The 12,768-nt window shown below is 38.2% G+C and overlaps 1 protein-coding gene across 3 annotated transcripts in view; it reads left to right on the top strand.

Moving 5' to 3' along the window:
* IRAG2 (inositol 1,4,5-triphosphate receptor associated 2) overlaps positions 1-12,768 on the top strand; it is a 128,982-nt gene that overhangs the window by 85,723 nt on the left and 30,491 nt on the right. Inside the window, exons 21-23 of one of the 3 annotated variants that reach the window (XM_049625199.1) lie at positions 387-483; positions 2,673-2,820; positions 3,559-3,640. In XM_049625199.1, the coding sequence (XP_049481156.1) occupies positions 387-483; positions 2,673-2,820; positions 3,559-3,640 (327 nt within the window). Of the gene's footprint in view, positions 1-386; positions 484-2,672; positions 2,821-3,558; positions 3,641-12,768 lie in introns of those variants that run through there. The other 2 variants (XM_049625197.1, XM_049625198.1) reach the window with 2 other exon arrangements.

The following is a 12,768-nucleotide window of genomic DNA, read 5'->3' on the forward strand; positions in this document are numbered from 1 at the left end:
GTAGACCCTATGGTATGGCAATATTTTAAATTTGATTGTGGTATCATGATGAAATATTGTATAACTAAGCTTGCCCCTCACCCATACCTCTTTCCTCAAAGCTCTTGTTTATATGAGAATGTCGATTATTGGGAATTGATATAATTCTGTTAAATTATTGAACTGTGATTTTTAATGAGAATTATAGTTTACCCACAGGGTAAAGTATACCTTTTGTTCAAGAGGATGAAAGCTTTCTTACTTGACATCATTTATTTTCTTCTGGACCTCTCTCACAGGGTTGAGACCGGTAATAGTCTTTCTGCCTTTGGAGATAAAGAGAGTAGATAATGAAACATACTGTTACATGCCTTTAGATACCTAACAGTACTTAATTTTCTCTTCAGAAGCAGTGTTGCCATAAACAATATAGCAGTCAAGAACCAAGAATACATCAGGCACCCCTGACTTTCAAACATACATGCTGGTACACACCTCTGCTGGGTAAGCATGGATAGCCCCCCTCTTATACCCTGTCAGGCATGGCTGAGGGTAGGGCTCTTTTTGAATGGGAAAATAATCACAATTATATTTGTACAGAAAAAGTTGTTGAATACTTGGATATTTATCCCAGAATTCAGTCAACGAACTTATGTTTGAGCACTTACTCTGTACAAAGCACCGTATTATGTGTAATAAAGAATCAATCTTAAAATAGCTCACAGATTATCAGGGAGATTAGAATGGGCTCAGAGGGGGTACCTGGGTGGCTCAGTTGGTTAAGTGTCTGACTCTTGATCTTGGCTTAGGTCATGATCTCACAGTTTGTGGGATCGAGTCCCACATCGGGCTGTGTGCTGACACATGGAGCCTACCTGGGATTCTATCTCCCCCTCCCTCTCTGCTCCTCTTCTGCTTCCGTGCGCGTGCTCTCTCTCTCAAAATAAATAAATAAACTTAAAATATATATATATTAAAAAAAAAGAATGGGCTCAGAGAAGTCTCCATAGAAGAAATGAGAGTTGAACCAGGCCTTGAAACATGGGTTGCATTTGGAAAAGCAAAAATCATGGACAAGGTATTCTAACTGAGGAGAATGGCATGAGGGAAAAACAAAGTAAAACAGAAGTAAGAATGCAAAAGCTTCAAATGTTTGAAGAAGAATCAAAGCTGGACAAGTCATTTTGGAAACTGGAGTTTGGCTGGGATATAGTTGAATATAAGTTTGGAGCAAGTTGCAGGTTACATGTGGGCTATTACTCAAGGCCAGGCTAAGGAGAATGACCTTTATCTTAGGAAAGGCTCAAAGCAGTGACATCTCTCATCTCTCATCACAAGCTAGATGTGAGTGAAAGCAAAAGTTAATGCCTGGTTCTGAAATGACAAGAGAAATGGGATGGTTATCAAATAAAGTTAAGAAGAAATAAATAGAAAGCAGAGTGATCTGTGGGTCATTTCAAGTGGAGAAGGGAAAAGTGCTACCACTGCTAATGGCCTTTTTGTATCATACAACAGCTTCGTGCTTTCTCTAGATGACTTTGTTCACACTAACCCAGGGGTAGTAACGTGATCACAATGTCAACAGTCCCTATGAGTGCCTGCTGCATGCCAGGCACAGTTCTCTGCTCTTAACATTGCTGTTACCTCCTTTAATCATCACCTCCCTGCTAGGTAGATGCTAATGTCATTTCCATTTTAAAGATAAGGAAACAGGGGCGCCTAGGTGGCTCAGACAGTTAAGTGTCCAACTCTTGATTTTGGTTCAGGTCATGATCTCATGGTTTGTGAGTTCGAGCCCTGCACTGGACTCTGTGCTGACAGTGCAGGGCCTACTTGGGATTCTCTGTCTCCCTCTCCCTCTGCGCCTCCCCCACTCATGCTCTGTTGCTCTCTCAAAATAAATGATAAATAAATAAACAAACAGAAACAGTGAGTTAGTAATTTGCCTAAGGTCATTTTGTCATTACTTACACTTCATATGTAAGTAAACTGAGGCTCAGAGTGGTTTAGTTATTTATCTAGGTCACACAGCTAGTATGTGGCCAAGCCAGGATTTGAATTAAAAATTTGTGATTGACTCCAAAGCCTGTTTTTTTCCATTAAACTCTTTTTCCTATACTCAGAAAAACACATAACAAGATGGTTTTCTCCAAAAAACAGTTTGTCACCCTATTTCTTTCGTGTCTTTAATGACTTCTAGTCACAGCATCTGACAATTTTCTCTTCAGGAGTTGGTAAGCTGTCTCTGTAAAGGGCCAGATAGTAAATATCTTAGGCTTTGCAGGCTATATGGTTTCTGCAGCAACTACTCAGCGTTGCTGTTGTATCACACAAGCAGCCATGGACAATACTGAATGAATGGGTGTGTCTGTGATACAGTAAAACTTTATTTACAAATTAGGCTGGATTTTACCCTCTGGTTGCAAATTGCTGACCCCTTTAATTGCTTAGTAGGCAGGGATTTTTCTGCCCCCTCCCCAACTTGCTTTAAAAGATTGGCATTTTCACTTCATACAACGAGGCATCAAGGTGGGGGGGAGGGTTATGTTAAAATAGAATTGAATTGACTTCTGCTTTTTCAGAAATAGTTCCATCTCTCAGGAGGGAAAGAATATGTATGTATGTATGTATATACGTAAAATATAGTTTAAACCAGAAATAAATTTCTGTTTTTATTCTTTTCTGTTCTGCAGATGCCTTGCATCTAGAGAGTCTTACAGTGATTCCAAGACTGGAGTTGACACCTTTCTCAGGTGTAGCCAACCGAATCCAAGATGCATGTGAAAGGCCCAACCATGTGAAAATAGAGGATGGTGCTTTGGATGTGACTAGAAGACACAAGTAAGTTAAAAGAGCCAAATATATTTACCCTATTCCTATTGTCTAAGCTTTTTAATCAGTTAAACTTTTGAATCCTGAGACCATAATGTGTTAAGTAAGAAGGTTTTATTGTGGAACTTATCTAACTTTCTGAAAATTGACAATTTTAAAGGTATCTCTATAGTTTTCTTGAAGTGCAGTTTTCTTGCACTTTGAATTCCGTAACATCCATTCTAAAATGTAAAAAGACAAATTGGGCTACCCAAAATGTTTCCCAGGTTTTAGGAATATACTATATACTGCTAAGTTAACTTTTTCAGATAGGTTTTGATCACATTTCTATTCCTTCTTCTTCAAGGTTAATGAGCCTTTGCAAATCCTTATCCCCACATCCTCCCTCTCCCCAGGCTCCTCTGTGCTCACCTTTCTTAGTACACAGACCGACCTTCCTCAGGAAAAGTTTGAAATGTCAGTGGGGTTTGTGAGCACTATCCACCCCGGTGAAATTTCCTTTCTGTATCAAGGATGCAGAAACAAGACTTTGAATTGCAAATTCTTTATTTCCATTTTTGGCTAGATTCTCTATGGCTTGCCATCTCTCTCTGGTGGAGCTTGGAGCTGGCTTTCCTTATGTCTTACTAAAACCATGAACTTAATTAGAAATTTGGTTAAGCTTAGGCAGGGAAGGGAAACATTTGGTATTAGCTGAAATTCTCCGTCTTTCCATCAGGAGTAAGGAGCTTTGTTTTCTGTTGCCAGGTGCCCAGGCCCTGAAGTTGGCCCCCACTCAGGAACAGATCTTTCAGGTTGCCTCAGGACGAATGATGATCTAAGGATGGAAGTGAGCATTTGATTATATTTCACCTCTATTTTTAGTACGACCATATCCTGGTCCTCTTCTATGGTATATTTTTTTGAAGTATTATGGACACTCTTATAGCCAGTGTGAATCTTATACCACAAAACACAGATGCCTGAGAAATGTCAACCTTTCTTGACAAGAAATTACAATTCAGTCATGTGGGGGCTTTCTACTCCTTCTGTAGTACAAGCTAAAGGATAAATAGACAAAAGGAGATTTTGGTGAAGTATGCTGAATATTTTGTTTGAGAGGCAGGCTGATTTGGGACTTAAAATTTACTAATGACTATAAGTCTTAGGTCTCATTGTCTGTCTAAGAATTGAAGTCAAACCTAGATAATCTTTGAAGTGCTGGTACTTTGTAAAAAGTCACAAAGTAGGGCAGTGCCCAGAGAGTATTCATTGCTGCAGTTAGGTGCTAATGGTACTTTTCTACCAAAAAAAGAATAACACTAAATAACACGTCATTTAGGCAAACTCCCCAGGTTATGGAGATATGTATGGAGTGATCCCTCTGTCTACAGCTGAAACCACGTTCCATAATTTTCTCAGTCAAAAGGAGCAGACAGTTCTGTTTCAGGATCTAACAATCCAGTATTCTTCCTTTTTTTAATTGCTTGAGATATAATTCACATATTAAACAACTTATTCAGGTAAATGCTTTTATTAATTTTTTAAATATAATTTATTATCAAGCTAGCTGACATATGGTATATACAGTGTGCTCCTGGTTTCAGGAGTAGATTCCCATGATTCATCGCTTACATACGATATCCAGTGCTTATCCCAACAAGTGCCCTCTTCAATGTCCATCACTCATTTTCCCCTCTCCCCCAGACCCCCCATCCACCTTCCGTTTGTTCTCTGTATTTAAGAGTTTCTTATGATTTGCCTCCCTCTCTGTTTGGAACAATTTTTTCCCCTTCCCTTGCCCCATGGTCTTCTGTTAAGTTTCTCAAATTCCATATATGAGTGAAAACATATGATATTTGTCTTTCTCTGACTGATTTATTTTACTTAGCATAATACCCTCCAGTTCCATCCACGTTGTTGCAAATGGCAATATTTCATTCTTTCTCACTGCCAGGTAGTGTTCCATTGTATATATAAACCACATCTTCTTTATCCATTCATCAGTTGATGGACATGTGGGCTCTTACCATAATTTGGCTATTGTTGAAAGTGCTTCTAAAAACATTGGGGTACACATACCTCCCCATGAATGAACACTCCTGTATCATTTGAAGAAATTCCTAGTAGTGCTATTGCTGGGTCATAGGGTAATTCTATTTTTAATTTTTTGAGGAACCTCCACACTGTTTTCCAGAGCGGCTACACGAGTTTGCATTCCCACCAACAGTGCAAGAGGGTTTCTGTTTCTTCACATCCTTGCCAACATCTGTTTTTTTCTTGAGTTGTTAATTTTAGCCACTCAGATTGGTGTGAGGTGGTATCTCAATGTGGTTTTGATTTGTATTTCTCTGATGATGAGTGATGTTGAGCATCTTTTCATGTGTCTGTTGGCCATCTGGATGTCTTCTTTGGAAGTGTCTGTTCATGTGTTCTGCCCATTTCTTCACTGGATTGCTTTTTAGGTGGTGAGTTTGGTAAGTTCTTTATAGATTCTGGATACTAACCCTTTATCTGATATGCCCTCTGCAAATATCTTTTCCTGTTCCGTCAGTTGCCTTTTCGTTTTGTTGATTGTTTCCTTTGCAATGCAGAAGTTTTTTGTCTTCATGAGGTCCCAATAGTTCATTTTTGCTTTTAATTCCCTTGCCTTGGAGATATGTCAAGTAAGAAATTGCTGCGGCTGAGGTCAGAGAGGTTTTTCCTACTTTCTCCTCTAGGGTTTTGGTGGTTTCCTGTCTCACATTCAGGTCCTTTATCCATTTTAAGTTTATTTTTGTGAATGGTGTAAGACAGTGGTCTAGTTTCATTCTTCTGCATGTTGCTGTCCAGTTCTTCCAGCACCATTTGTTAAAGAGACTTTTTTTCCATTGGATACTCTCTGCTTTTTCAAAGATTAGTTGGCCATACATTTGGGGATCCAATTCCGGGTTCTCTATTCCATTGGTCTGTGTGTCTGTTTTTGTGGCAATACCGTACTGTCTTGATGATTACAGCTTTGTAATACAGGCTAAAGTCCAGGATTGTGATGCCTCCAGCTTTGGTTTTCTTTTTCAACAGTACTTTATCTATTTGGGGTCTTCTGTGGTTCCATACAAATTTTAGGATTGTTTGTTCTACCTCTGAGAAGAATGCCTGTGTAATTTTGATTGGGATTTCACTGAATGTGTAGATTGCTTTGGGTAGTATTGACATTTTAACAATATTTGTTCTTCCAATTCATGAGCATGGAATGTTTTTCCATTTCTTTGTGTCTTCTTCAATTTCTTTTGTAAGTTTTCTATAGTTTTCAGCATACAGATCTTTTACATCTTTGGTTAAGTTTATTTTATGGTATTTTAGGTATTTTATGGTTCTTGGTAGAACAATTAACTGCTTTTAATTAAATTCACAGAATTGCACAACAACCATCAAAATCAATTTTAAAACATTCTGATCATCCCATAAAGAAACCTCATACCCATCAACAGTCTATCCCTTCTTCCCACCAAACCCTCAGTCCTAGGGAATCACTAATCTACTTTCTCTGTATATGCATTTGCCTATTCTGGATATCTCATATATATGGAATAAACTCTTGTGGCCAACTTCTTTCAGTTAGTATGATATTTTCAAGTTTCACCATGTTGTAGCATGTTACAAGTACTTCAATCCTTTTTATGACTGAATAATGTTCCAATGTATGTCTATATCACATTTTATTCATCAGCTGATGAGTGCTTGGGTTGTTTCAATTTTTTACCTATGTAAATAATGCTACTATGAACTTTAGTGTATAAGTTTTTCTGTACCCATATGGTATCCTTTTGGGCATATACCTGGGAGTGGAATTGCTACATCGTATGGTATCTGTAATATTTCAAGGAACTATAAAACAGATTTCCAAAGTCGCTGCACCATTTTATATTCCTGCAAGTAATGCATGAGGATTCCAGTTTCTCTACATCCTTGTCAACATTTGTCTCTTTTTTGATTATAGCCATCTTGGCAGGTGTGACATAGGTTTTGATGGTTTGGGTATGCATTCTCCTAATGACCAATGGTGTCGAACATCTTTTCTTGTACTTGTTGACCAATGTGCTTCTTCTTTGGAGGTATATCTCCCCAGATCTTTGCCCGTTTAATAAATGGGGTTCTTTTCACTGCTAAGTTATATGACTTGTTCTTATTATTCCTTTTAAGTGTGTGTATCTGACATTTTTCTGTTCCTTAATACCCATCCTATTGAGTAGCTAAGAAAAGGAAAGAAAAAAGAAATGAATCTATTTTGCTATTAGTTAGCAGTTATTGTAAGTTTAATGAAGGAAGTTGAACTTGGAAGCTTACAGGATGTTTGGTTATTAGTAATTTCCCTTTTATCTGGCAGTGATTTTACCAAGAATGGGGAAGAAACAAACATCACTTGTGTACCAGGTACTTTGTAGGAAAGCATTTCCACATGCCATGTTATTAATCTTCTCTGCAACTTTGGTAGGCATTCTCGGCTTTTACAAATGACACAGCTGAAGTTCACAGAGGTTAGTAACTTCCCCAAGATCACTCAACTGGTAACTAGCAAATGTGGGATTCAAATTCTTGTTTGTCCATGTTCAAAAAATAAGCCTTTCTCATGGCTCCTCTTAGAATACTGAATTTAGAACTTTCACTCATAATAATTGATCATAATTACCTTGAAAGTAGTTTTTTGGCTAGTAAATGAGCTTCTTTATTTATCTAAAAGGATCTCCAAATACACTGTCATTAGGCTATGTGACTGAGTTTTGGTTTTTGTTGTTGTTGTTGCCCCCCCCCCCCCCCCCATGGTCTTGATGCCATTAAGAAGCAGGAGCTAACACATCACAATGGAAACTCCTACCCAACATTCCTGGGGAAACGTATAGGTTCCCTGAAGGTTCTCATGATGTATTCTGTGCCATTTCTTCTACAGTCCCCAGGAAGCAGTCTGTCTGCTGCACTTGGCAGCTGATATCACTAATTCTCGCTGTTCCCTTTCCAGGTTTCTTCTCCCCTGAAGAATCTCTGCAGCCTGTTCACTGCATGATTCACTCTCTCATGAGAGTAAATCCTACCTTCCTACCCCTCAACTCCCCCCACTTCATAAGTAATAGAAAATTCTCCTTAGAAAACAATTTTCTAAGCATTCTCATTAATAAGTACAGGGATTTAGAATGAAATGTGAGATAAAAATTGCCAGAAAATGTAATCTGTGTTTATCCCAGTGACCCATAAATTATGGTATTTTTCTTACGTCTTTGGCTTCAAACTCTAGGATTTTTGTCACTCTTGAGAGCCTTCATAACAAGCAACTTGAACCCACGAGCTGTGAGATCATGACCTGAGCTGAAGTCAGACACTTAACCAACTGAGCCACCCAGGCGCCCCTGAACATCCATATTCTTAAGAGGATCTATCTGAGTGAGCAAAGGACTCTAATAAGATTATTATCTCAAAAAGAACATCTCATAGTAAATAATTTGGGGCCCAGCTTAAGACATTTTTGGGAAAAATGGAGTTACTCTACTGACCCAGAAAATTCATTTATTTGGAATATTGCAGAAAAAAAAAGAGAATAAATTATTTCTAAACCTCGCCTTTTAGAGATTCAGACTAAAATATTTATGATATCTGGGATTTGCATCAAAACAATGCAGGGGTGGGTTTAGTGGGTGACAAAACAGAGTGGCCACAGGTTGGTAATAGCTGAATCTGCAGAACAGGTACACAAATTTTACTTATTCTATTCTGTTACTTTTGTATTTATTTAAAATTTTTCTGGTAATGATTTAGAATTATAGCCACATCACATAGGCTTTGGAATCAAGCAGGCCTGGATTTAAGACTGGCTCTATTACTTGTTCGCTGTGTAAACTTGGACAAGTGGCTTAACCTCTCTGAATTTTCTTGACACCCTCCTACCCTCCCACCCCGTGAAACAGAGATACTAGTTTTCAGGGTTCTTTGGAGGATTCAAATACACACATACATGCATTACATGTACGCATATGCATAAAGCAATGGCTATGTTCTGGCCTAACCAGTCCATGGGAACAAACCAAATCAGTTATATTTAAAGAAAAGACAAACCTTAATTCTGTTTCCCCACTCGCTGATGAATAGGAAGGCCTTTCTTCTCCATGGGGTCCTGTCTCAACATTTCCAAGAGCCTCTAGGGGTGTATACCAATATCTCCTAATGTCCTTCAGGCCTGACCAACTAGTGAGTCCCAGGGCAGGATGCTTCAATTCCTGAGAGGCTTAGGGGAAAGGAAGCTGGTTTCAGCACTCACATCTCCGCAGGCCTTTTGTTTGTGACCCATAATCCCCACACGCCCTCCATGCTTAACTCTTTGGAGCTCTGTGCCTGATCACCTTAGTGATCTTTACTCCCTGGCCAGCAGAGAGGATTCTCCTTTCTTGTCTCAGTACTTCAGCGCAAGGTCCTTCTACAGTGTTGGGGGGGTGGACTACTTGTGATGGGATTGTTAAAATGACCCTCTCTGTGTCAAGGTGCATACAGAGATAAGCCAGTGGGCTGGGAGGCACAGTGGCCAGGAGCCGTCTCCCACTGACTCCAGTACTGTGGCTCCCGTCAGTGGGGGGGCCCCAGCGGTCTGTTTAGCCCAACTTCCTCAACTCTTCCTCACTCTTGGCAGTTTCTCTCCAGGGCCCAGTTGTCTCTCCTTGTAGTCTGTCTTCTTTTTCTTAATCACATGCTCCCACCACGGAGTCTGACCAGCAACCGAAGAGCCAAACTGGGCATGTGCCTACGTACCTATGTGTGTCCCCACACACTCAGAGAATTAAGGAGCTTCATGAAGATTCCATGACAATGAAATGGATTCTCCTCGGGGCACCTTGGTGGCTCAGTCGGTTAAGCGTCTGACTTCGGCTCGGGTCATGATCTCACAGTTCTTCATGAGTTCGAGCCCTGCGTCGGGCTCTGGGCTGACAGCTCGGAGCCTGGAGCCTGCTTCAGATTCCGTGTCTCCTTCTCTCTCTGCCCCTTCCCTGCTCATGCTCTGTCTCAAAAATAAATAAACATTAAAAAAAAAAAGAAAGAAAGAAATGGATTCTCCTCTTTACCTACTTCAGTCTCAGATCTGACCCCACCAAGACACTTTATGATGTATGCAAAGTACCTGTTTCCTAGTGAACACTCAGAAAGCAGCTATAGCTGTCACCCAGAATCAGAATTATCAGCAGTGTGAAGCTCAAAAGATCCCTTCTCATGAACATTATGTAATGTGTAGAATTGTCAAACCACTATGTTGTCTACCTGAAACTAATAAAACATTGTATGTCAACCATAGGTCAATGAAAAAAAAAAACAAAAACAATACCTTGTCACAATCAGAGGATATGAAGATGAATTTCTCTGTTTTTAATTTGGCTGTTAAAAAAATAGGTCTTTGAGGTCTCCTCCATGTTATTACATGTTTTTGTCTAAGATAATACTATCACTAGGAGGAGATGATTTATGAGACAAAGGACAGAGTCAATTTTGAAATATCTCAGAAGATTTTCTGGTCATTGTCTGTCATAACCTTGGAGAATAAATAACATTGCCAGTTGCAAAATTGGAACATATAGAAGTTGACTGATAACTGTACTATAAATGAACCTCAGATTGGTAGGTGTGTCCTGTAGATCTGAGGGTGTGGTGTCCTTTTAGGTACAAAAAAAAAAAAAAGCTTGTGAGGAAATTTAGTTTTGTTTAGGTTATAGTAGTTGTGATCTTTTGGTATTCGATTTTACATTCTCTTTCCACAACATTGAAACCAACACTGAGTCAAGGACTTTTTTTTTTAAGTTAGAATGAAATAAGCCTATATATAGACTCTTTTCAGGTTTTTTCCTCAGAAAACCGTATGAATTTATTGGAGTAGTACTGATCATCTAAAATAGATCTAATAGTAAAAATTACATTGGTAACACAAATGGAAGGGTCTCTGGTCATAAAATCTATAGCTAAAGAAACATTTTATCTAAAAGAGCAAAAATAAAGTAATCCTGGGAGATGATCTAGGCCTATTAATTACTCTTACTAATAACCTAAATATTAATAATAATAATAATATCTTATTCTTCATATTTTTCTATCTAAATATTGAGATAATCCTGGTGTGTGTGTGTGTGTGTGTGTGTGTGTGTGTGTGTGCATGCCTGTGTGCGTGGCCTGCATTTGCTGACCCAGCCCATGGGAGAATATGTCTCACTTTGTTCCATGAGTACCTGGCTACCCCACCCTCCATTAGACGCTTGCTGTCAAAAGCAAATGGGCTGGCCACGGATTTTCATGTAAATGTTATGCAGGTTGCTATTTGAATGACTTGCACAGGAAGAACATTCTTCCTGCTCTATGCTGTCGACATGTGTTAGACTCATTGACTTGAGCCAGTCTTCTACATGTAAGTAAGTCTGTCATCTGAACTTTCTTTTTCTTGCTTTTAGTCAGTTTCTTAACTTGTCTTGGTTTTAAAATATATCCAGAAATTTATCTTTTTCATGATCTGCCAAGTATTTATAGCTGTTTTGTGGAGGTTAGGCTTTCCTGTGGGTCCAGGATGCTGGTTTGAATAGTGGTGACTTGAAGCTGGGGGAAAAAAGCACAATTGTAGAAAATTTTTGCTGAGTTGTCTGTCATCCCCACTCAATATGCACAGACACCCTGAGGAATTATATTGCCAGTTTCATTAACTAGAAATCTAAATTTGAAAAAAAAAATCATTTTTCTAGTTATTCTGTAAGAAGGGAAAAATGCTTGGACCAATTTATGAAAATCTAGGCTTGAGATATGTTTGTTGTCTATTGGGATTTTTCCGATCAGTGAGATATAGAAAGACTAATGAATTGGAAATAATATCCAATCGCTTACCTTGCAACTGCTCCTGAACAATGATGTAGTAATGTGTGGCTGCTAAATGTGACATTTCTCCAAAATTACAGAATTATTATTTAATCCATAAATATTTTACGTTTATCAAAAAGCTTCTCTCTAAAATGTTTCACATATAAGGTATTAAAACAAAAGAAGGGCTTACACAGAGCATTACAGCAAATGAGACTCATTTGTAATGGAGGTAAACCGTATTTTGCTGTATTTATTATTTTGAGTTTAAATAATAGACATTTTTTAAAGTTTATAAAAATGATGTGTTTCCTGTTTTCTCATATTGAAAGCCAGCTTAATTAAGTATAAAATACTTAAGTATAAGGTAAAATTTCATACCCCTTAAATTCAGATACATGTATCCACAACCCTACTAGGTATAAGAAGTCTTTTTCTGAAAAAATTAACTTTTTAGTTAGTTCAATATAATTTATTATTATTATTATTATTATTATTACATATGTATTATAGCACAGCAGCAAGTGTTTCAAGACATATATAATCAAATTTTTATATGTTATAGGATTTTAAGGGGGTCTGATTTTTAAATTATCAAGGAATGAATCCTTATTGACTTTTATGAAGTATGATATTCAATAAAACTGAAGGATATTTAATATTTTACTATTTTTATAGCTTCATTTCTTACCTGTATATTGGAATATAGTTAAATAAGCATGTAATAATTGCTAATACAATCTATTAACTATTTTAATGATGGGGATATCATCATTTACCTGTTAGGGTATAAGGTACAATTTCTCTTCAAAATGTAATTCAGGGCACCTGGGTGGCTCAGTCAGTTAAGTGCCTGACTCTTGATTTCAGCTCATGTCATGACCTCACAGTTTTGTTGGTGAGATTATGCCTCATATTGGGCTCTGCACTGACACTGCAGAGCCTACCTGGGATTCTCTCTCCTCTCCCTGTCTCTCTGCCCCTCCCTTGCACACGTTCTCATTCTCTCTCTCTCTCTCTCTCTCTCTCTCAAAAATAAAGACATTTAAAAAAATGTAATTCAAATATGACCCCAGTCTATTTTGTGCATATTACTTTCCTCGGTGCAATGCTGCCTATAATTTATGGTTT

Source organism: Panthera uncia, chromosome B4 (assembly GCF_023721935.1).
Source record: "Panthera uncia isolate 11264 chromosome B4, Puncia_PCG_1.0, whole genome shotgun sequence".
NCBI classification, from domain to species: domain Eukaryota; kingdom Metazoa; phylum Chordata; class Mammalia; order Carnivora; family Felidae; genus Panthera; species Panthera uncia.